Genomic DNA, 24352 nt, shown 5'->3' with positions numbered 1-24352 from the left:
GAAGGTGATGTCAGACCTGAAAAGAGCTAATTCCCAGAGCAGCCAGGAGGAGTTGCCACAGCAAAGTGTGAACCCTGTGACACCAATACTTTCCATAATACAACACTGTGATCAGTTGTTTATAATTTTGCCTATCCATGCCATATCTAATTCAGACTGATTTACTTTGGAAATTTTCTGCAAAAATGGTTCAGCCATTTCTCAGAACAAGATTAGGAAAAAATAAGTTTTTTTCCCCAAATTAACAAAATTCATGCAAATGTTTTGTTGAGACGCTCGAATGCCTCCATACTTTGAAGATGGGACTTGAAATTCGGCCACTTAGTGTCAGGTACTAAAACATTAACATCAATTAACAGCTCAACTGGAAATGTACATAAATCATGTAACTAGACACATTAGATATTGACAAAAGTTTAATGGCATACTAAAATGTTTTATTCAGTAATGTGTGGATGGTTAACATGTATTGTGAAGTGAATTCTCTTTTAATATTGTCTGCACACAATATTTTTTATTTTACTGTGGCACTATCACTGCCCATGCTGTACTTTTTCTGTGGGCATATGATTTCAGGTTCCAGTCCAGTCAATTCAACACCTTTCCTGAACACTTTAAAGAAATAGCTGCTGCATTTTCTGTTAAAACTTGTACCCAATCCCATACAAAGGGCAGACTGAAGCAAAGTCATTCAGATGGCTTTTAGTGTGACAGTCTAAACAAAAATAATTCAATTTTTTTTTTTTTACTCAGCACTTATATAGTTCATCTGTAGATCTCAAAGCATTTCAAATTGACAACAGGAAATCACCAATTTTAGAGATCCCCAAACACTTGCCAAAAACAATCATTTCCCAAAAGAATTCCTAAGACGTGGAGTTGCCAATACTGAAAGTCACTCAGGGAAGATTCTTGTACTACTACAAATGAGAAACACAGAACTCTACTAAAAGTGAGGCACTTCAGCTGTAAAAAGAACAATTCCCCCTATACTGTATAGAATGATAAAACCGACAAAATGACAATTCAAGAAATAGTATTGAAGAAGGAATGGTATAACGATATGGTAAATCACCAATCTCAGAAACCTCTTAAGTTTCACTTTCAAAATGGGATGGCTCCTGTCCTTCTTAGATTCAGAGCCCTGAATTCCTCTAGGAAAGAGGCACATATTTACTAGTTTCTGTTATAAGACCTGATCCAACAGAACACCTGAGCATGTGGTTAACTTTAAAAGTCCGTGAGTTGTTCTACTGAAGAAAATTTATATACCATCTCTCCCTCCAAGTATCATAAGGTAGGAAGGACTGCTACCCTGAAGACCCAAAAGAATACCACTCCAGGAGTCAAACAAAAACAAATATTATCCTAAGAGGAGAACAAAAGAAATGCTATAAAAACTAAGAATAACTAACTAACAGCTTATCTATATGTATGTCTACACTAGAACTGGAAGGTGTAAATTCCAGTTTGAGGAGACATATCCATGCTATCTCTGATCAAGCTAGCATGCTAAAAACAGAAGTGTAGCCATGACAGCAAAAGTGACAGCACAGGCTAGCTGCTCTGGTACAGACTGAGGGTGGCTAGCCCCTGCTGCGGTAGTGGCAGCGGCTATGCTTTTATTGTTAAGAGTGCTAGTTCCATCTGAATTAGTCCACGTATATGTCCTCAAACTGGAATTTACATCTTCCAACACTTGTGTAGACATACTTTTAGTTCAGGGTAAGCCAGAGTATGACTCTACAACGCACTAGCTTGCCATGAACTAACTAGCCATGTTCACTCTGCTACTGATACTGCTTTGAGGTCACACACTACAGACCTTTTAGGGCATGGCTACACTGGAAACTTCAAAGTGCTCCCGCAGCAGCGCTTTGAAGTGCGAGTGTGGTCGTGCGCAAGCGCTGGGAGAGCTCCTGGTAATCCACCTCCGCGAGGGGATTAGCTCTCAGCGCTCGGAGCCTGTTTACACTAGCGCTTTAAAGCACTCTGACTTGCTGCGCTCAGGAGGGTGATTTTTCACATCCCTGAGCCAGCAAGTCAGGGCGCTATAAAATGTAAGTGTAGCCAAGCCCTTATTGTGCGGTAGCGGGGTCTACATGGCCAGTTAGTGTGTGTCGAGCTAGTGCACTGTAGATTCACATCCCAGTTTGCTATGCACGAAGTCTCTGTGTAGGCAAGTCCTAAGTAATAATGACTATGCTAACATCTAACTATTTACACAAGAAAGGCTGCTAGTGAGCACGAGGCACCACTAGGACCTCCAACTTTAGTTATGGGCAGTGAGAAGGAACTGAGAATGGGACAGAATGACCACACCCTTTATATCTCCGTTTGGAGGCAGGAGGTCACTAAAGGTGCATGCACCAATCCAATGGGTACTCCTCACCAGAAGTCTCCAACTCGAATACACTGGGCACACATTCACCAGCAATGGAATAAATATGTGTACAAGATATCTCAAAGAACAAATTTTCATGGCTAACAAGTACAAAACTTTATCATGAATGGAAAGCTGGGCTATTATTTACACAGAATATAGGTGAGTTTCATATAAGTACAACATTTAATTTCCTTTAAAGGATACTCTCGTTTTGTTTTATTGAAATCATTCTTTTCATCTTGTAAAGAAACAGATTTTTTTTTCTATATCACTTACATGATTGTTTTGGAGATTATCCAGCAGTGATGGATCACTAAATGGTTTCTCTTCTCCAGTCTGTGAGCCCTGACTAAGAAAAATGAAGTAGAGAAGTAAGAAGAGAAACATTAGTATTTTCTTAATCATTCATCTGAAAATCACCAATGGCCACACACTAAAGCCAAACAATTTTTTTTCTTTATTTCTAACCACGACATTATAATATTAACTGACAAATGTACACATACACAGAGTAACTGAACTGAACCCAATATTTGTTGGATAACTTTGAAATCTGAACAACTCTCTTGATATATAAAATTACAACACAGAGGCCACTAAGAGTTTGGCCACTGGCTTCACTGGATGCTGCAACAGGGACACAGTAAAAATTAATCCCAAATAAAATTAAAGGTTCCAATCCTGCATTCTGTTCTCCACAGGAGGCGCCATATGCCCAGGTGGAGTCCCATTGAAGTCACAGGGACTCTACATAGGTGCAGGGGTTTGCCCACACTGAGCAGATGGCAGGATGAGGCCCCATTGTTTATTTTTGTAAGTGAAATTATACTATATTTACTTTTAATAATGAAACATTTGAGAGTGTCCAGCATAAGCTACAAAAAAAGATGATAAAATACAGCATTTGTATTAGAGTTTAGTTCATCATACACAAATTTCCAAATGATACCACCATTACAATACACTTATAATATGCCAGAGTTCTCGAATGTGTCCCCTCTAACCTTCATAGTCTCTGTAGTAGAGAAAGAGGCTGAAGCCTGTGGCCTGGTATAAGGGCTGAGACCTGAACAAAAGTCAGGCTATGAGCAAAAGTCAGGCCCTGCTACAAAGCAAACACCTACTTGCAAGTTCACTGACCACTACATGAACTTGGCAAAAACATGGCTGGCATTGCTAAAATACAGGCACTCCTAAGAAGTACTAGGCACAAGGTATTCACATAAACACATTCCAGAAGGGTTGTACAAAAACACCACGATACATGTTATGATACAAACACACTCCCCGTAGATGGCACATGGATGCACTGACCCCTCATGAAGATAAGGTCAGGATGACAGGATAATGGATGGAGATGTTTTGTTCGAGCCAACAGGTATAAGGTGCAGGGTGGTAACTAACCACGTCAGAAGGGTAATACATAACTTGTTTGCATCCGTGTATAAAAGAGGGGTTACAAAAACTTACAAAAACAGAAAAACCATCTTTGTCTGGCCTAGGGGACAGTGGAAAGTCCTGACGCTGACTGAGCTGGTCCATTCTCAGGGGCATGTGTGTATTAGTGTCTCTATAGAGTCCATGGCGTACTAATAATGTGCTTTGTCAGCAATAAACCTGGCCAAGCGCCTTCTCCACTGAACCAAGTCTGTGGTGCTTCTGGATAGTATACCAAGGTCTGCTGACTGAACCAGCTATCTGCTGGGCTGGTACAGCACATGGAGAGAAAACACAGACACACATACGCCAACTGACAACAGCCTTCTCAAGGACAAGCCCCACTTAGGTCTCATGCCTCTTTCTTGGGGCAGAATCCTGCAATTTGCTCCCTCCAGACTGGGGTCTTAGGCTGCAGTCTCCTGCAATTCACTGTGATCCCTCAGCAGATCTGACTTCAATTCAACACCTCCAGTTCTGTTCTCTTAGTGGCTATGACAGAGTTATTTGGTGACCAGCCAGCTTTCATAAAGCTGTTTATTCAAAACAAAAGCAATTCAGAGAAAACATTTATGCCTAGCTTACTAGGTGGTCACCCATCTTCCACACAGAGGGATAGCTCAGTGGTTTGAGCATTGGCCTGCTAAACCCTGGGTTATGAGTTCAGTCCTTGAGGGGGCCACTTAGGGATCCAGGGCAAAATCAGTACTTGGTCCTGCTAGTGAAGGCAGGGGGCTGGACTTGATGACCTTTCAGGGTCCCTTCCAGTTCTATGAGATAGGTATATCTCCATATATATATAACCTGACGGGCCACATGCAGCAACCTTGGGGTCCCGGACGTGGGGGAGAGTCACTTCAGACCTTGCAAAAACCAACAGTCATGTCGTGAATGAAGACCAACCTGCCCTGGGACAGAGGGTGACAGGCCGAAATAGCAACCAAGTGGATCTTAATCAGGTACACGCCCTGGAGCTTGAGATGCAGAAGATAGTCCAAGATTGCCAGCAGTGAGGCCTGTTTGGGCCGGATACCCTAGTCTGAGGCCCAGCACATGAACCTTTTCCATTTGGCCAGGTAGGTTGCTCTGGTGGAGGGCTTTCTGCTACCCAACAAAAACTACTGGACACGAGCTGAGCACTCCTGTCCATACACATGCAGCCAGTTAGGTGCAACGCCGCCAAGTACAGTTGCAGAAGACCGTTGCGGTTCTGGGACAGCAGATCCTGCTAGAGAGGCAGCTGCAGCGGGGCGGCCACCAAAAGGTTCAGCCACGTGCCAAACCAGCGCTGGCAAGGCCAAGCTGGGGCTATCAGGATTACCTTTGCCTTGTGCTGTTTGATCTTCACGTGGACTCTGTGAACTAAGGGCACTGGTGGGAAGTCATGCATCAGAACCCCCGACCACGGGAGCAAAAAGGCATCTGACAGGGAGCCCCTGTCTATCCCCCGAATCGAGCAGAACATGTGGCGTTTCCTATTCTGACAAGACACGAACAAGTCCACCCGTGAATTTCCCCACCTTTGGAAGATCACTGACCACCTCCGGATGGAGCGACCACTCATGGCGAGAAGAGACGGTCCTGCTAAGACAATCTGCTAACATGTTCCTGGCCCCGGGAAGGTGTTCAGCCACCAGATGAATGGCATGCTGCACACAGAAGTCCCAGAGATGGAGGGCTTCTTGGAAAAGAGCTGAAGACCTGGCTCTGTCCTGCTTGTTGATGTAAACATCGTGGCAGTATTCTCTGTCAGGACCTGTACCACTTGCCAAGCGGACCTCTTTGAGCTCTCTGACGTTTATGTGGAGAAAGCAATCATCCCACGACCAGCGGTCTTGCGTGCTGAGCTCGCCCAGGTGGGCTCCACAGCCCAGGTCCGAGGCATCGGAGACCAGTGTCAGGGACGGGGTCGGGACTGCGAAGAGAAGTCCCTCCAACACCGATCCGGGGTCCAACCACCATTCCAGGGACGACCATATGTGATCTGGCACCCTGAGTACCAGTCTAGATCGTGCCTATTGGGGATGTAAGCTGACACCAACCACGCTCGCAGTGGCTGGAGATGAAGCTGGGCATGACAGACCACTTAAGAAGGCGCTACCATATGGTGCCTAACAACCTCAGGCAGGTGAGAGCGGTGGTGAGCAGGTGGCCCCTTACATGAGAGATCAGGTTCAACATGGCTTGGAAACAAGCCTCCAGAAGGAAGGCTCTGGCCCACATGGAGTTGAGGACTGCCCCTATGAACTTTATCTGTTGCCCTGGTATTAGGGTTGATTTCTTTTAGTTTATTAACAGGCCTAGGTCGTGGCAGGTGGAACGTACCAGGTCAAGGCTCCTTTGTACTTGATCCCAAAATCTGCTCTTGATGAGCCAATCGTCAAGATACGGATAGACCTGGACCCCTCGATGCCTCAGGTAAGCGTCTACCGGCGCCATGCATTTCGTGAACATTCTCGGGGCTGACGAGAGACCAAAGGACAGCACCGTGAATTGGAAATGGCGCCAGCCCACCATCAAACGGAGGAACTGTCTGTGCCCTTGGAAGATGGAGATATGAAAGTATGCGTCCTTCAAGTCGAGGGCAGCATACCAGTCTCCGGGATTCAGGGAGAGAATGATGGAGGCCAGGGAGACCATGCAAAACTTCAACTTCTTGAGATATTTGTTGAGGCGCCGCAGGTCCAGAATGGGTTTTAGGACCCCTTTTACTTTTGGGATTAGGAATAATTTAGTAATAGCAAATATTGACTCAGTAAAAATGTATCTAAAATTCAGTCTTCATGTATGAGTTTGAATACCAATTCACATTATTTCTAAGCTTTGCATTTTTAAAATATCACAGCTTACACAATACTAAATCATGAATTTTAAACAAAACAGATATTAAATTATCTTTAATGCTTACCAATCATCTGAAGAACTACTATAATCCTCAGGCTCAGGACAATGGCTGCACAAAAAGCAAAGGAAGGATAGAAATAGAAGGAAAGTATAATCACAGAAAGGCTAAAAAAAAATCAGATCACATATAAAAGAAAAATTAATGAAGGAAATGAGTTACTAAAAGGGAAAAAGTTTTAGAGTACCTCAAAAGAATTGTTGTTAGTGCCAAAATATCAGGAAAACAGAAAGTGTTGCAATAAAATATTAAGTGTATGTTGGGGCTCTGTAATACGCAATCAGGCTAAGTTAATTCATGCTTGATTTATCCTCATGCAGTGGCATCCAACAAACTGCCTGATCCAATGCCCATTTAAATCAGTGGAAGATTCCCATTGATTTCACTGGGCTTCAGATAAGAACATAAGAATGGACATACAGGGTCAGACCAAAGGTCCATCTAGCCCAGTATCCTGTCTTCGGACAGTGGCCAATACCAGGTGCCCCAGAGGGCATGAACAGAACAGGTAATCATCAAGTGATCTATCCTCTTGCCTATTCCCAGCCCTGTCGCCCATTCCCAGATTAGCCCATTACTGTGGTTAAAAAAACAACAACAGAAAATCTAAAATCAGAGAACCAAAAAGGTTTCCTACAGGACAAGATGTGTTAAACATATTAATTCAACAGAATCCAAGCCAGTTATATAAATACAAAATGTAACTAAGGGTACGTCTTCACTACCCGCCGTATCGGCGGGTAGCAATCGATTTATCCGGGATCGATATATCGCGTCTCGTTAAGACGTGATATATTGATCCCCGAACACGCTCACCGTCGACTCCAGAACTCCACCAGAGCGAGCGGCGGTAGCGCAGTCGACGGGGGAGCCACGGCCGTCGATCCCGCGCCGTGTGGACCCCAGGTAATTCGATCCAAGATACTTCGACTTCAGCTACGCTATTCGCGTAGCTGAAGTTGCGTATCTTGGATCGATCCCCTCCCCCCCAGTGTAGACCAGCCCTATGTCAAAACAGAAACCAAGGGGAAGATCTTCAGCTGATGTAAATTGTCATAGCTTCACTGAAGCCAATGTAGCCATGATAATTTATAACAGAGGAGGATCTGCTCCTAAGCTTGCAAACTGGTTTACACTAAGCAGTTCTGAATGAACATTACACCATAAAAGCACACATTTTGAAAATATTTGTAATTAAAGACATATTTGTACTGCAGAGTGTTCTGAAAATGTTGAACATCACAACTGGCTACAGGTTATGAAGGAATTCACCCATTTATGGCACAGGTGAAAACTTATTTACCACATAATTAGTAACGTACTTTAAAGGAGCTGCAGAGATGGAGCAGTTTTATTTCTCTGCCCACCCCCACATGAAATCTGCTCTGAAAGGGGAAAGCAATCAAGAGACAAAATTCTCAGGGATGCTGCTCTCTGAGCTGTCCCTGTATTATTTGGCTTTCTGCTCCCTGATGGAGAGTGAATCTTCCCAAAGGAGAAGCTCTGTTAGAGATGTGCACGTCTCATGAAAGGGGGATGCATGGCTATTGGGAGGCAACAGGGATCAATTTATATCAAGGTAATTTAAATCACTGATTTAAAAAAAAGAAAGAAAGATTGATTTAAACCAGGCTGAGCTATGAATAGCTATTATGAATGTGTGTGCTGTTGTAACTTTAAAATTTATAACAAACTAAATTGCAAATGCTGTTTAGTTGGTTGTTTTTTCACTACTCTTGGATATCATATTTGAATTTACAAAACTGTTATAGGCCAAAACAAATAAAAACATAAATAAATAAATAAATAAAATAAAAATAAAATAAAATAAAATAAAAATTGAAAATCTAAAATTATGATCCTGCAAACACTTAACCAGGCACATACTTTTTACTCACATAAATAGTCTCATTGAAGTAAATAGGGCTCTCTCATGTGCTTAACACTAAGCAAATACATAAGCGTTTACAGAATCAGAAGTTAAGATTACATTTTTACTAAAAACTTCTTAGTGATACAAAATCTTTATTACTTCAAAATAAAATTACTTCAGTGTTAACAATTAAAAGTTATTTACTTTAAATCACATTAATAAAGTTATTGTGAACTTTTTTTTATATACACACACAGAACAAAATTTTCAAAAACAGAAGCCTAAAGTTAGGTTCCTAAAACCATATTTAGGCATGCCAGGGTGAAACTTTCTAAAGAATCAAAGTGATTTAAGAGCAAAAGTCTCATTGACTTTGAATTGCAAATTGATGGAGGAGAATAGCCTGGTAAAAGCATATGAACTTTCTTGACTTGGGCCAAAAGAAATCTGATGAGGTTCAACAAGGACAAGTGCAGAGTCCTGCATTTAGGACAGAACAATCCCATGCACTGCTACAGACTAGGGACCGAGTGGCTAGGCAGCAGTTCTGCAGAAAAGGACCTAGGGGTTACAGTGGACGAGAAGCTGGATATGAGTCAACAGTGTGCCCTTGTAAGGCTAACGGCATTTTGGGCTGTATAAGTAGGGGCATTGCCAGCAGATCGAGGGACGTGATCATTCCCCTCTATTCAACATTGGTGAGGCCTCATCTGGAGTAGTGTGTCCAGTTTTGGGCCCCACACTACAAGAAGGATGTGGAAAAATTGGAAAGAGTCCAGCAGAGGGCAACAAAAATGATTAGGGGGCTGGGGCACATGACTTATGAGGAGAGACTGAGGGAACTAGGATTGTTTAGTCTGCAGAAGAGAAGAAGGAGGGGGGATTTGATAGCGGCTTTCAACTACCTGAAAGGGGGTTCCAAAGAAGATGGATCTAGACTGTTCTCAGTGGTACCAGATAACAGAACAAGGAGTAATGGTCTCAAGTTGCAGTGGGGGAGGTTTAGGTTGGCTATTAGGAAAAACTTTTTCACTAGGAGGGTTACCTAGGGAGGTGGTGGAATAGAATGGGTTACCTAGGGAGGTGGTGGAATCTCCTTCCTTAGAGGTTTTTAAGGTCAGGCTTGACAAAGCCCTGGCTGGGATGATTTAGTTGGGGATTGGTCCTGCTTTGAGCAGGGGGTTGGACTAGATGATCTCCTGAGGTCCCTTCTTATCCTGATATTCTATGATTCTATGAAGTTCAATATAATGGAAGGTGGAAGCAGCTGCACATGTGGCATGGGCTATTTGCTTATTAATTTTGTGTCTGAGTTTGTTTTGTTCTTACAAGAAGGATGCTAATGAGCTACTGGACTTGTCCTTTTCAGCAAAGTTGAGCACTTTCAGTGTGAAACTTCTTAGTCTGTATGTAAAATTTGAAATTCTGCTAATTCCAGCTAGGAAATTAATTAAAGAAACAAGTAGAAAATACAGTATTCACGTTTCAATTTAAGACTACAACATAGGTAAATGTAAAGAAATAGCAGCATTCAAATAAAAAAAATGATTTACATTAAAATCAATTTAAATTCAAAACAGATTTTTTTTCATTAAAAATATTATTTTTATGTATCTCAGAGAAGCAATCTGGACCCTGGATGAGCTTCAGTTGCAGATCATGCTGAGGATGCTTGCAAAGGCTTGATGGGGCGTTTTCCTCCCCTGCCTCAGTCCTTTACTGGGAGCATTATCCCTACTCAGAGTAGATGATAAATCTGTCAGAGGAAGAGACAGGTCTGAGTCTACACTTGTACTCAATTCCCCTTCCTTATCCTGGGAATAGGTGCTGCCAGAGTTCCAGGGCACTCATTCATCTGGATGAGTTCCTAGAGGCAGAAGTTCTTTATTGGGTTTCCTATTCTGTCAGGACTTCCTAGCTGGAAACCTCTCTCTGCTCACCCCTTCTGAGTCTTAGCTGCCCCTGCAGATTAGGTAGAGAGGTCTGACAATGTGAGGTAGAGTTGGAGCTTTAACCTCTCCTGGTCTTGGACTGGGGTCAGCCAGACTGGATGCCTGCCAACAGACAGTCTTATGCATGTGGTATTCATGATTAGCAGACTGTGAGTGCCTCATATATGCTGCCAATGCAGCTGCACACCACAGTGTTTCACAGGGCTGCCTTATGGCCTCCAAGGTTTACTTTTCTCTTCTCTCCTCTAGCAGCAGGCTGCTTGTGTTCTCCACCTGCTGGAGACAGAAACAACTGAGCTCTGAACTGGCACCGAGAATTCTCTCTCAGAAGCTTAGCTGGCTGGTTTTTGCTCACATGCTCAGGGTCTAACTGATCACCATATGTGGCGTCAGGAAGGAATTTTCCCCCAGGTGAGACTGGCAAGGATTTGGATTTTTTTTTTTTACCTTCCTCTGCAGCATGTGGGTGTGGGTCATTTCCCAGGATTATCTGGGTGTATTTTACTTTATCATTTCCCTGCCATTGTTGGGATCTCAGGCACTGGTGCACCTTGGTCCCCTCTATTCTCTGCCTGTGGCCCATAATAGTCCAGTCTCCTGTGGGTAGTAATACTTTGGTCTAATTTCAGTTGCTGGGTTTAGTGTGTACATTCTGGGTGGTGTTGGTGGCCTGTGATATACAGGTGGTCAGACTACATGATCTGGTGGTCCCTTCTGGTTTTAAATGCTGACTAACTGAATGCTCAGAGATTATGAGAGGCCTACATAAATGAGTGTTACATCATCACATGTTTTAGTGTATTATCTCCATCTGCTGGTTGGAAGAAACTATAACCCAAGAGTCTGGACTGGTATAAAAGATCAAAGGTAGAGGCGTAATTATAACTTGTGGATTCCTGGTTCAGTTTGAATATTTGGTGGATAGAAAACACATCCTTTTAACTTAGAAGCTGAGCAGATTTGATGTGAAAGTCACTGAGAGATAAACAGACTTAAAAGGATATTTTATCTGATTACCAATTTCCTGAGCCATCCATTTCCCTTCATATCTTATCTCAAATTTCATTCATTCAGCCTAATTCATAAGGATTATAAGACTTTTGTTACTTTGCCTGAAATAGACTTCATAAGTAGAAGCTGTTTTGTGACTGCAGAAGTCCTGCAATTTGCCTCAGCTCCCACCATAGCTTCTCTTTACAGACAAAAATTGTTTGGAGAAAGGAGAAGACATTAGATGTTATTAGACTCAAGAAAAAAGTTATGGTTTAAGCTTAAATGTTTCTCTTTCTACCCCACTTATGAAAATACAGAGACAGACTCATTTATGTGTTACTGCTTCAGCTAGAACAGATTCAGTCACAGTATGGCTTGGGCTGAACACAGATTTCAACAAGGTACTGATGATCTTAAATTCCTTAAAGTCATAGGGCCTCCACTGTTTTATTCTTTTTAAGCTTAAGAAATTGGAGGCCCAGATCTTTTGCATCTTCACCAATTCTTGTGGCTGCTGGGAGGTGATTTGGTGTCAGGGCTACTTAAGCTTGTAACGGCCCTCTAGGACTGTTAAGTCAGTAGGTGTGGCTGAGTACAGCATGCTTCAGGCCCGTCCCCCTCTCACTCCATAGGCCAGGGAAATCTTCAGATGCTCTGTCAAGGCAACTTTTTGGTTCCTCTACACTACTGCTGGAGTGCGGGTAGTGTAAAGGAGCCAAAAAGTTGCCTTGATAGAGCATCTGAAGATTTCCCTGGCCTATGGAGTGAGAGGGGGATGGGCCTGAAGCATGCTGCACTCAGCCACACCTGCTGACTTAACAGCCCTAAATATAAAAGTTGAATAACAAACACTGAATACATCGAGGCAATATTCACTTGAAACATTTTTCTCTACTCTTCTTGAATATCTAGGCACTTGACATTAGCTGGCTAAGTTGGTAGTCCAAAACTGAGCTATTATTTTGTTCTTCTGTTTCTTTGCAAAGTCCGAGTTCTCATCCCCCAGTTACCAAAAAAAAAAAAAAAAGGTCATTCCCCACAGGTGCTGGACCAATTTTTATGGTGGGGGTGCTGAAAGCCACTGAACAAAACTGTAAACCCTGTGTATGATGGAAACTACTTGAAACCGGGGGGTGCTGCTGCAATCCAGTACCCCTAGTTCCAGCACCTATGTCATTCCCACCAGCTCAGGGTGCAAAAGCAATTCTACCAAAAAAGGCACATTGTTCAAAGATCATTTCAGTAGGGAAACATTTACTGTCAAAGATATTTATTACAATAAGCCATACAAATAAATTTTAATATAATGAAACATTGCATTTGTTGGACCCACATAACAAACCTATGTTAAAACAAACACACACACATCTTTGGACTCATGTAACAGCAAAACCTAACACCAAAAAGAGATTCAAATTCTTGTTTATCCAGTGTGATAATACTGAACTGTTCATTTACACAAGTGTGCATGCACAGGAGCACATGTCTGTGTGAAATATAAAATGTGGGCCAAAACACTGTCATTTTCTGAAGCTGTGAGTAAAGATTCATCAATGAAGATATTAATAAGACTAACATAGAAACATCTGATGTGCTGAAACTCTTATGTAACTATAACAATTAACCTTCAGTCTTAAAATTTTATCTTAATTTCTGTTTGTGAGAAAAGGTACTCTCTTTTATGTAGTGAATGGATAAAGAATGTCAGCCTCATAACCAACAACTCTTTTCGTAGCCACAAGAAAAAGGTCTTCTTAACTACATCCAGTGCCAGGAGGAAATTAAAAAAAAAAAAGCAACTTTAATTTGATATAAAAAACCAAACACTTACCCATAAGCAATTCCTGCTATGGTGCACTTCTTAAATTGCATTACATTGCAAGTCAGGGTACCAGTTTTGTCAGAAAATATGTATTTGACCTAAATGAATTTTAAAACTCATTACATTACACTCAGTACATATTTCTATATTTAGTAATTCATAGCTGTTAACATACTAAACACTTTTAGCCTCTTCTGCAATGAACTTCTTCACTCAGTTTATTGATTATAAAAATATTTGGCATAGAACAGAAATCTTATGAATACATTCTTGATACCTAAAATTTCATATCTGCAAAAGATAAGACCATTAAGATGGATGTACAGATTGGGCTTGATTCAATACAGGGAAGTATACTTCACAATTCTATGCTCCATAGATTGCAGAAATTCCACTATTATGTGAGATCAATGGCATAGCTAGTATAATAACCTGTGTCTGACAGAGGCCAGTGCTTCCAGATAAACTTTAAACTTATTGTACTAATATGCTTATGAGGGAAGCTCATTTCTAAACCCAAAGCATCAATTAAAAATGTGTGAGAAAAGCCAGGCCAATCTCTCTCTCCTGTGTTCTCAGTGACCGCCTGCTGGATCCCTGCAATGTGGAGGAGGAGGCTGCCTGATTCAAATGCAGAGGGGACAAGAGACAGATCTGTTGGGGGAGAGGGGAGAGAGAGACAGGTGGGAACGGATTGGAATAAGGAGCTTGGGAAGAGGGAAAGGAGAGAAACTTGGACAAGAGGCTGGGGGGGTGGAGAAGGGAAACTTGGACTGGGAGTTGCATGGGTGAGAGACTGGCATTAGCTGGATAGAGAGACTGGGACTTGGAGCTGGGGGGGGAGAGACTAGGACTGGAAGCCAGGGGTGGGGAAGACTGGGACTTGCTGGGAAAGAAGACTGGGAACCAGGGAAAGAAATGGGGGAAGACTGGGAGCCAGTACATGAGATCGGATGAGGAGCTGGAGTGGGGAGGCTGAGAAGCAGTGGTGCAGGGAAAAGGAGGCAAGAGGGCTGGGGCAACACATTTGACATGGAGCCATGGTATGGTGGGAGAACTAGGATTGCCTGGGCAAAGAGACTGGACTGAAAGTTGAGGGGATACTTAGACTGGACAAGGAGCCCATGGAAAAAGTGGACAAAGAGCCACTGGAGATGGGGAATATGGGTGTGGTAGGCAACTGTAGACTCAAGGTGGGGGGAGAGAGACAAACCAGATGAGGACCTAAGGGGGTGGAAATGGGACTGGCTGGGCAAGGAGATTGGAGGCAAGGAGTTAGGAAGGAACTGGGAATGTCTGGGCAAAAGAGACTGGGACTAGAAGTAGGAGAAGATATTGGGACAGGGAGTCTGGAGGGCTGAGACTAGGACTTACAGGGCAAGAAGCCTGAGGAATGGAGATGTAGACTGGCAAGGTGAGGAGAATGGGATTGGGACAATGAGCCGGGGTAGAGAAGAGACAGGACTGGAACAGGGATAGGTTGGAAGGCAAGCAACAGAAGAGGGGACAAATGGGGTGGGGAAATGGGCAGAAAAGTCCGTGCCCTCTAGAGATACTTCCCTCCAGAGCCTAGACTGGAACCCACGATTCCTATCTCATCATCACTCTGCTGTCAGCAAATATCTGTGAAACTGACTGGCAAAATGGGCCATATACCTCTGGTTCACACAGAGGATGGATGACAACCTACTACACCTATCAGTAACTCTGTTAGCTCAGTAGTAGAGAGCAGTGTGGTGGATCCAAAGGTTCCCATAAGGGTGTATCAATAGGATGCATCCGCATAATTCAATTTGTTTTTTTCACTTTTGTTTTTTAAAAGCTCAGAAATTACATATACAAAAAACTATATTAAAAGAATATTATCCAGGTAGCAAAATCAAGCACTCAAATGTATGCATTATGATACAGTGTTTAATTTAATGATTGCGTATATTTTTCCACAGGACCTCTGCCTCATTCAATACACAGGACGGCACTGCTCTGCGGATGAATGAGGGTTGTGTAGTTGAAAGACAATATTGTCTGTAGGACTCCCTCTTCATTTGTCGCAGAAATTGAAGGTATGTAATGAATGAGGCAGAGGATTGCAGGAAGAAAAAGGATGATCTTATGATTAAGATGGCTGAATGCTGCCCTGGAAAATTGGATTCTATCCCTGCCTCTGCCACAGAGTTCCTATGTGATGATGGTCAAGCCATTTAAACCAAACTTTTCACAGGTAGCCACTAATTGAGTATTCCTTATTTTCTTGGTGTCTCATTTGAGACCCTGGAGGCTGATTTGCAGAAGAACTCACATGTGCAGTTGATGTCTTGGGAGCTGTGCTTTGAACATATAAAGTGCTATATACTTCAAAATAATCTGAAAAATCAGATCCTAGTGGTCTCAAATTGGGTATCCAAAATTAATGGATACTTTTGACCTTAATCTCTCTGTGCCTCAGTTCCCCACCTGTAAAATGGGGATAACAATACCCCCTTATCTCACAGGGGTGTTGTGAAAATAAATTCATTAATGTTTGTGAAGCACCAATATACCACAGTAATGAGCGCAAAAGAAAGGGCCATGAGGACATCAATAATTCTGTCTTCAGAGGAGGATTTCAATAGAGTGCAGTAAAAAAGGCATGGACCACACATTGAACAACAAGGTTAAAAAAATAATTAATAGTCGCTCATTAAGCAAGCAATGTCTATTCTGTCCACTGAATGAGGCAGGGTTCTGTGGAAAAAACAGTCATGTGATCATGAAAGTAAAGACTGTATCATAATGCATATTGTATCAGGGGACTGAATTAAAATTGCACCGGCACGGACTGTGGAATTTCTTAACTTTTGAGCACTTGAAATAGAAAACTTAATAATTTTCTTGTAATGTAGTTGTGTGTGTGTGTATGATACACACACGTGCATATTTAAAACTGGAGCTAAAATTCCTTTGTCTAAATAAGAACATATACATTTATATGAAAAACGGTATGCCTAATAATTTAATACATGCTTAAATAATTACTATGCAGAATATATCTATTAAAAAAATCAAGACTGATAACATTTATGAAAGAATAAGACCACTCTCACATTAATAGTTCAAGTAAAAACCATTGCTCACAAATTCTAGAGTGAATCATTTCACACACTATTAAGTTACAGTAAGCAATTTGGTCTACCTGGCCAAGTTCTTCATTGAGATTGGATGTACGAGCCATGGAGGCAGTGTCTGTAGGTTCATAGTGCATGTCTATATCCTAAAGAAAGATAAGCAGTTAAAAGCTAGTTTTCCATAATTTTTTAAAGATAAATTACTTAGCTTCTTTACTGTTGTTACTTGTTACTTATATATATATAGGTGTGGCAGAATTCAGTTTTTTTATAATTTCAATGGATATCAATGTTTATTTTTAAGCATTTTTCCCTACTTTTATTGATTTAAATTCTCAATTGTGGGAAATTCTGGGGAGTGTTAAACAATGGGGGAGGTAGACAATATTTATTTAATGACAGTAGATGTTAAGACTCAAAAGGTTAAAGCTTTATAAACATTAAATCACAAATTGTCAACATCATATATCAAAACATACAAATCCCTAAATAAAACTCTAATAAGTTCTCATGTGGCATTTTTCTTACTTTGCTGATCTGTAAATTATTATTATTATTGATGGAAATATATTTGTCACCTAGTATGTATACAGCGAAATTGAAGTTTACTGACATTTAACAATAAATATCTAATCCTTCCAAGCCTATAACTATAGTATCTGACCAAGGACAGATGTATTGAACCTGACTATAAATTAACTATGTTTATTATCATCTATTTCAACTGAAAAACCTGCATATACAATCAGATTGGTACAAAGTCTTCTGAAATAGAAATATGTTTTCATCTTTTAAACTAATTTAATGACTTATACTAGACTTTAGAGAGTTTTTATTCAGATGATTTTAGTGATCAATATATGGGATAGTAACTGTATCAATATATCTAAAATGGGTACCACTGAAAATTTTAAAAATTACCATATTAGAGTATCGACTTTTCCGCTACATTTCTTAGATATAGAATGTATAACACAGCAAGGCATTTACACATTGTTCTAAGGTAAATACACCTCTACCCCGATATAACGCGACCCGATATAACACGAATTCAGATATAACTCGGTAAAGCACCGCTCCGGGGGGGGGGGCGGGGGGGACTGTGCACTCCGGTGGATCAAAGCAAGTTCGATATAACACGGTTTCACCTTTAACACAGTAAGATTTTTTGGCTCCTGAGGACAGCGTTATATCAGGGTAGAGGTGTATTCCCTGAGAAAAGATATATTGAAACGGAGTTTAGATTGAGAGTACATATCAGTAACTTAGGGTAAAATATATTACAGGGATGTTATAATTATTAAAACAAAACCAAAAACCAAAACATTAACAACTAAAAAAATATCAGAGTTAAGTTTAAACTTAAAAAAATTGAAACATATTAAGATATGGAAATGCCCTATTAAGACTCCTAAATAATCTTAATTGTCCTGCACTGATTATGTGCAAAAGCCTTATGGTTATGTTTAAGGCATTTTAATGTTTGTAGTCTCATATTAGACTCAACTGATTTTTAAAGACACAGATTCTCTCTCTCTTTTTTTCCTCTCATGGTGTCACCACAATGGACTCAACCTTAACTCTGCCCTAACTAGGAATTTCCAAACTGTAACCTGTTTGGATTTCTTGTGTGTGTGCTGGTCATCACATTAACCATTTTGCTTAAATGTTTTAATCGCTTTCCCCAATCTCTGTCAGTTTTTGTCTTTCGGAGTTTGAGATATTCAAGGCGGCCACTGCATTTTGCCCTCTTTCCTTGTTGCACAATGCTTGTAACATTTTGGCACTAACATAAAATGAACCAACAGATATATAATAGTTGATGAATTACAAAAAAGTTTGCCGTTTTTTAATCAACATGCAAATCTCAAATATGCAACTGTACATACACATTAGATACATACATACGTGCACACATGCACACACACATTTATTTTACACATCACATCTCACACACACAGATATATTTATTTTTACATATTTGACCAAGGAACAAGATCATGCAATTTGTGTGCCCACAGCAGGAATTTTTCTTTCAGTTCTGGGCACCTTATTTTAAAAAAGACTCAAGCTAAACGGAAGTCAGTGAAAAGAAACAAAATCATCAAGGAGCTGAACTTAAACAAATAAAAGTAAAACAGCAAAAGCCTATAGCTTGTTTAAGAGATTATTAAAAGGGGGCATAATGGTCTATTCATATTTGGAGGTAAGCACCAGAAGGGAGAGAATTTATTCAGGGTGGTACCAGAATGCATAATCAGAAGAAAGTGAATCAAATTAACAGAGAGAAAATTTAGGCTGAATATTAGAAAAACTTCTTGAAAGAGATCTATCTATTAGACCATGGAATAGTTTTTTCAGAGGGTCTAATCAAAGTCCTATTGCCTGGAACATTTAAAAACTGGAAAGAACAAAACACTGGAAATGTGATGCAGAAAAAAATCCTGAGTCTGCAAGGAAGCACTAAATGATCAAGTACATTTCAGGTTTCTATGATACTGTGATTAATATTGCATGCTTTAAAATGTGGACTTATGTTCAACAAAAAAGATTAAAGAAAAATTAAGAGAAAAATATTTGTATTATAGAAATGAACTGCCTATCATGATTCACAAACAAGTGATAGTATTTGGTTTTAGAAATCAGTGTAAGCCACAATAAATGTCATAGTTACCCAATTTATGAAATATGCCTGGATAAATTTAACAACTTCTAGTGTAACCAACAAACTGATTGGAATGAGATTATTGAAGAGAATGATAAAGGTCAAAAAATTCAGTCCAAAATTGTTAGCTCCACCATCTGTTAAAATAAAAGAAAGCACTTGTAAAATTAAACACTGTTTTGGTTAGGCAATCAACAGATAACATTTTCACAGCCACATTTGTTGGCTTTTTTATATACAGATAGAAGTTCTTTAGGTATTTTGAAACATTACTATGGTAATAACACTTCCTAATCCATATTGTGATCAAATGCAGTTTTAATTTACATAATTTTTCTCCAACTTTAAAGAGCAAAAAATCAGGTAATCTGCTTTTTAAGATATAGCCTTACATTTTTGCATGTGCTTTGTAAGGAAGATCAAACCAGTTTGAATCAAGTAAGAACCAACTGAAGCTTTACTCCAGGGGTCTCAAACTGGGGGTTGGGACCCCTCAGGGGGTCGCAAGATTATTACATGGGGGGGGGTTCACGAGCTGTCAGCCTCCACCCCAAACCCCAGTTTGCCTCCAGCATTTATAATGGTGTTAAATATATAAAAATGTGTTTTTAATTTATAAGGGGGTCACACTCAGAGGCTTGCTGTGTGAAAGGAGTCACCAGTACAAAAGTTTGAGAACTACTGCTTTACTCTAAATATGAACTTTCTAAATTTGAGAATTTTTTTTAAAAAGTGAGAGTTGTGGGAGAGGAGAGAACACATCCTAATTCCTCCTCTACACATCCTCACTCCTCCAGTAGTTAAAGGTAAAGCAGCAAGATACTATAAGAAACAGTATCTTCATGGTTTTTACAGAATGCACAGAAGCATGATTTTACCGGAAATTTCACAAAGAAGCATGTTTACATGACATTTCAAAGTTGATTCCTAAATCAAACAGGTTTGGGTAGGCTTCCATAAACACACTTCTGGATACAAAGTCCAAACTTTGACTTGCATCCACCAGCAGTTCATTATCTATTTACATGATTAAAAAATCAACATGCCCAACCTCTTCCGCAATATAATTTGCTTATTTACATATATGCACAGTCTAGAATAACAGTGTGAAATGTAACTAAGGGCTTGTCTTCACTACGGGATAAGTTGACCTAAGTTATGCTACTCCAGCTACGTGAATAATGTAGCTGGAGTTGACATAGCTTAGGTCAACTTAGCCCGGTGTCTTCACTGCACTGCATTGACAGGAGATGCTCTCCAGTCTACTTCCCTTACCCTTCTCGGAGAGCTGGAGTACCAGGGTCAACCAGAGAGCACTCTGACATCAATTCTGTGGGTCTTTATTAGACCCACTAAATCGATTCCTGCTGAATCAATCTCCCCGTAGTGAAGACCAGCCTTAACTGACTAACAGTTTTACACTACTTTTCCATTTAAACAGTTCCAATGATTAGCTATATTTAGACAAATACTAGAAATGAACTTTTAAAATTAATTTTCCAGAAGAGTTTTTACAGATACCTAACATCACTTTTTACTCACCCATTTTATAATCATGCTCACCACTATGTCAGAGCTCCACAGCAGTGATCAGTCTCTTTGAATGCAAAAAATTTATTAATCTGTCTTTAACAGGCTAATGATGCAGTGTAGACACAGTAGCACAGGTAGCAGCAGCAGAGACACGGCTGCTCTGTGCAGCACACAAACCAACCTGAAAATGGTTGGTACATACTCGGCACAGCTCAGCCATGCCCCTACTGCCACTGCCCATGCTACCGCGGCTACGCTACTATTTAAACTTGCACTAGCTCTTATTGCACTACCTTGAGTATGTGTACATGAGCAGGGGAATCACACCCATAATTCATAGTGCAGAGTAGCCTTATAAGACTTTAGGACCTCCATCTTTCTCAGAAGCAGCTGATACAAGTATTGTGCCAGAGGCAAGATGAATGTAAAATAGCTCAAACCTCTTCAGAAACAAAGAGCAACTCTTCTTAGCCACTTATGTTGCAGTACAGTTGCTATGTCCTGAAAATTCATAGAATCCTCAGAAGTAGAGGAAGAAGCAGCGAGCAGAATAATCCAAAGTAGTATGAAGTGATGGCACAGACATCATAATCTGTTGTTGTTTCTCTGTTCTTCCTCCTTCTCAATTCCTGGAAAGTTCTCAAGAGAGTATTCCATTAATCAGCTAGATATTCTGGGGTGTTATGGAGATGGAAATCTGGATTCTATTTCAGTTCTAATGTGCATTCTTTGCAAAAAATCACCCTTTTACATAATCAGGGTCATGTGGCACTTTGGAGTTGCATGTTCCAGCCTACAAAAAGCTGACCATTCAAGCATACTATAGCTCCAGACAGCCAAAGAAGTAGTCTTGAATCAGGAAACTCAGAGCCAGAAAGTAACAGCAACCAAAAAGGAAGAAGATCCTATTCACCTTTCCAGGATGTTTTATGAGTGGACAAGATTCACAGATCTGAGATCCAAAATCATGATTCATGGATCCTCTAGATATCATACTCATCTTGTAACTTGTCTTTGGAGCCAATGGAAGAGCTGTTTTGAGCAGCTCTGTCAAAAACATCCATACTGGGGAATGCATGAGACTATATTGGTCACAGGCCTTCGAACATTAGCTCAATGCTTGCTTGCTCACTTAAAACATACCTCACTTAAAACCAACAAAGTCTTTATTGATCAGAACAAGGGCTGCCTGGATCTAGATCACTTTCTGTAATATGTTCCTGGATTTGGAGAACTGCTTATGTACATCTCAGCTTAAAAACATTTTGAGCAGTTTATTCTCTTCTTCTTCTTCTTCTTCTTCTTCTTCAATACAACAGAGAAAGGAATCAAGGTTTTCCGTAAACCCAAACTCATCCTAAACATGAATAAATGGCTTCTTACTGAGTCAAGTCAAAACTTAAGAGCTTGGCTTCAATTTACGATCCTGCAGTTTCTTTATTGGTAAAGACAAACCTTAAGTGCTATACTTTGATTTCAGATCCAAGGACTTTGGATTCAAAGTCAGGTGCTTCAAAAGAAGAGGGGGAAGAAGAGGATGGCAACTGGCTAGGATGAATTGAAGTCTTGCTGCCTTGGTTTCCTTGCTGGGGTCAGCCATGCTAGATGCCTACTAAAGGAGAGTCTGGAGCTCATATGACTGAGCATCTACACACCACAGTGCATCACAAAGGCTTCCTTTAGATCTAGTTCCCTTGTTGACATCAGCTATCCTGACTCGTTGCTCATGGAATTGAAGGCTCAAAGGCTGTCAGTACTTCATGCATGCTGCTAGGCCAGCTGTCCACTGAAATGTGTCATAGGGCTTCCTATAGACCTATTTCTTTCCTCTCTCCTCTAACAGCAGCCTGTTAAAGATCATACTCCCTACGTGATTGAGACAAACAACTGAAGGCTGAGATACAATCAGACCCTCATATGGAAGGGTATGATGTAACATAAAGCCACAATTTTACTTACTGGGGGAAGGGCACAAGGAAAGTAAATGTTAAGGGTCAGGAAGAGGTCAGCATGAGGGAGGGGGGCAGAGAAGATTTAAAGTTGCTTCTTAACAGACCCTTGGAAGATGGTAGAGGCAAAAATACCAACTTCCCTTCCTGGGGTGAATTCACCATTCACTGAACTTAACAAGAGGCTCAAATGGCCAATAAACACTTTACACCAGCGTTGATATATCTATAGTCAATATATATGGTAAATAAAGATGGATACTGTTATAAAATCAATATGTAAATATACAAGATAAATGTTTTACTGTCCTATTTTTCAATTATGGAACTTATACAAGTATCATTTGGACAACAAAATATTTAATGCAATTATTTTAGTGCTTACAGTTTAGATTGAGATACCAGTCCCTTTGGCCATGCCTTCGATTCCATATAGCTGAACCAATAGAACAGATTAAAGACATGGCCATAAGAATGCAGAACAAAATTAAGATCTGAATATTTGTAATTCGTTCCACATTGGATAGTTTAAGAGGCGGGCTTGTTGAATTCTGTGAAACAAAAGAAAATTGTAAATATTAAGTATAAAATGAGGTACATGTGTAGTTCTCCAATATTTTCATACTATCCTGCTGTGTCTTTTTCTACACATTTCTCTGAAGAGATGAACTGCATAATATTGGTATAAATTGCATAATATGTATCCTGAGCATTATATCTGATCTTAGAGAACAATCGTAACAGCAGCTAGTAGTAAAAGGTAACATTACAAAAAATCACCTCAGTACAGAAGAAACTTGCTTACAAACACTAAAGGTGGAGAAATCCATTTCAAATGACTGAACTTTGCAAATTGGAAAATGAATAAATGATAATGCATCACTAAACTGAATGCATTCATTTATTTTGACAACTACAGATCAGTTGTGATATTCAAAATGATACCAGAAAAAAAAACCTCATGATATTTTGGGGTTTTGACATTCCGCCCCTCCCCCCCTTAAGTTTCAAATGAATTAATTTCACACTGCGTTCATAAAAGTATTCTTCCTTCTATGCTGTGAGGAAGGCATGCAATAAGACAGTTTAGAAAACAGCCAGAAAATCATACAAAGATTATCAGGCAAACGACAGTGATCCAGATTGATAAAAAATACCATTTTAAATATACATTTAAAAAGAATAAGGACATGCCTGCAACTGAAAAAACATTTTTCCAAGGATAAATGCTTGGTAACCTTCTATGTAACCAACAGAAGAAATACATCTTGATTTTACTCAATCTAACTCACAAAAAAGCAGCTTTGCTACAAATAGACTATATTTTAACTATTACCTTGAAGCCAACACTAAAATAGACAGATCTTCTGGTCTCTTTAACTTAAAACTTTAAAGACCAAGAGTAAAGATGGCTTTTGTGTAACAATAATGGTATCAAAACCTAATAAAATAGAGAATTTATAAAATATCCACATTTAAATGACAAACCTGCATGAGTTTTGTATCATGTCCAGTATAGACAACTATTCCATGAACCCACTGGGTATTTCTTAGTTGAGCGCCTCGTAGAAGAATTTGATCAGGTCCCAGTGGAACAGTACTGGAAGGAAGCAATTTCATATTTTATCAGAATAAAATACAGTAACTCCTCACTTAATGTTGTAGTTATGTTCCTGAAAAATGCGACTTTAAGCAAAATGATGTTAAGCGAATCCAATTTCCCCATAAGAATTAAT

At 40.1% G+C, this 24352-nt stretch overlaps 1 protein-coding gene across 1 annotated transcript in view; it reads right to left on the bottom strand.

Moving 5' to 3' along the window:
- Positions 1 to 24352, bottom strand: part of ATP8A1 (ATPase phospholipid transporting 8A1) — a gene marked incomplete at its 5' end in the record, with an annotated part of 249508 nt that overhangs the window by 147408 nt on the left and 77748 nt on the right. The window contains 7 exons of the mRNA XM_065405013.1: positions 2663 to 2735; positions 6732 to 6776; positions 13375 to 13463; positions 16538 to 16615; positions 19144 to 19271; positions 23002 to 23167; positions 24105 to 24216. Coding sequence (XP_065261085.1) covers positions 2663 to 2735; positions 6732 to 6776; positions 13375 to 13463; positions 16538 to 16615; positions 19144 to 19271; positions 23002 to 23167; positions 24105 to 24216 — 691 coding nt within the window. The remainder of the gene's footprint in view (positions 1 to 2662; positions 2736 to 6731; positions 6777 to 13374; positions 13464 to 16537; positions 16616 to 19143; positions 19272 to 23001; positions 23168 to 24104; positions 24217 to 24352) is intronic.

This window comes from Emys orbicularis, chromosome 5, assembly GCF_028017835.1.
Source record: "Emys orbicularis isolate rEmyOrb1 chromosome 5, rEmyOrb1.hap1, whole genome shotgun sequence".
Taxonomy (NCBI): Eukaryota; Metazoa; Chordata; order Testudines; family Emydidae; genus Emys; species Emys orbicularis.
The sequence above is the reverse complement of the archived record's forward strand: the minus strand, read 5'-3'. Positions and strand labels throughout refer to the sequence as shown.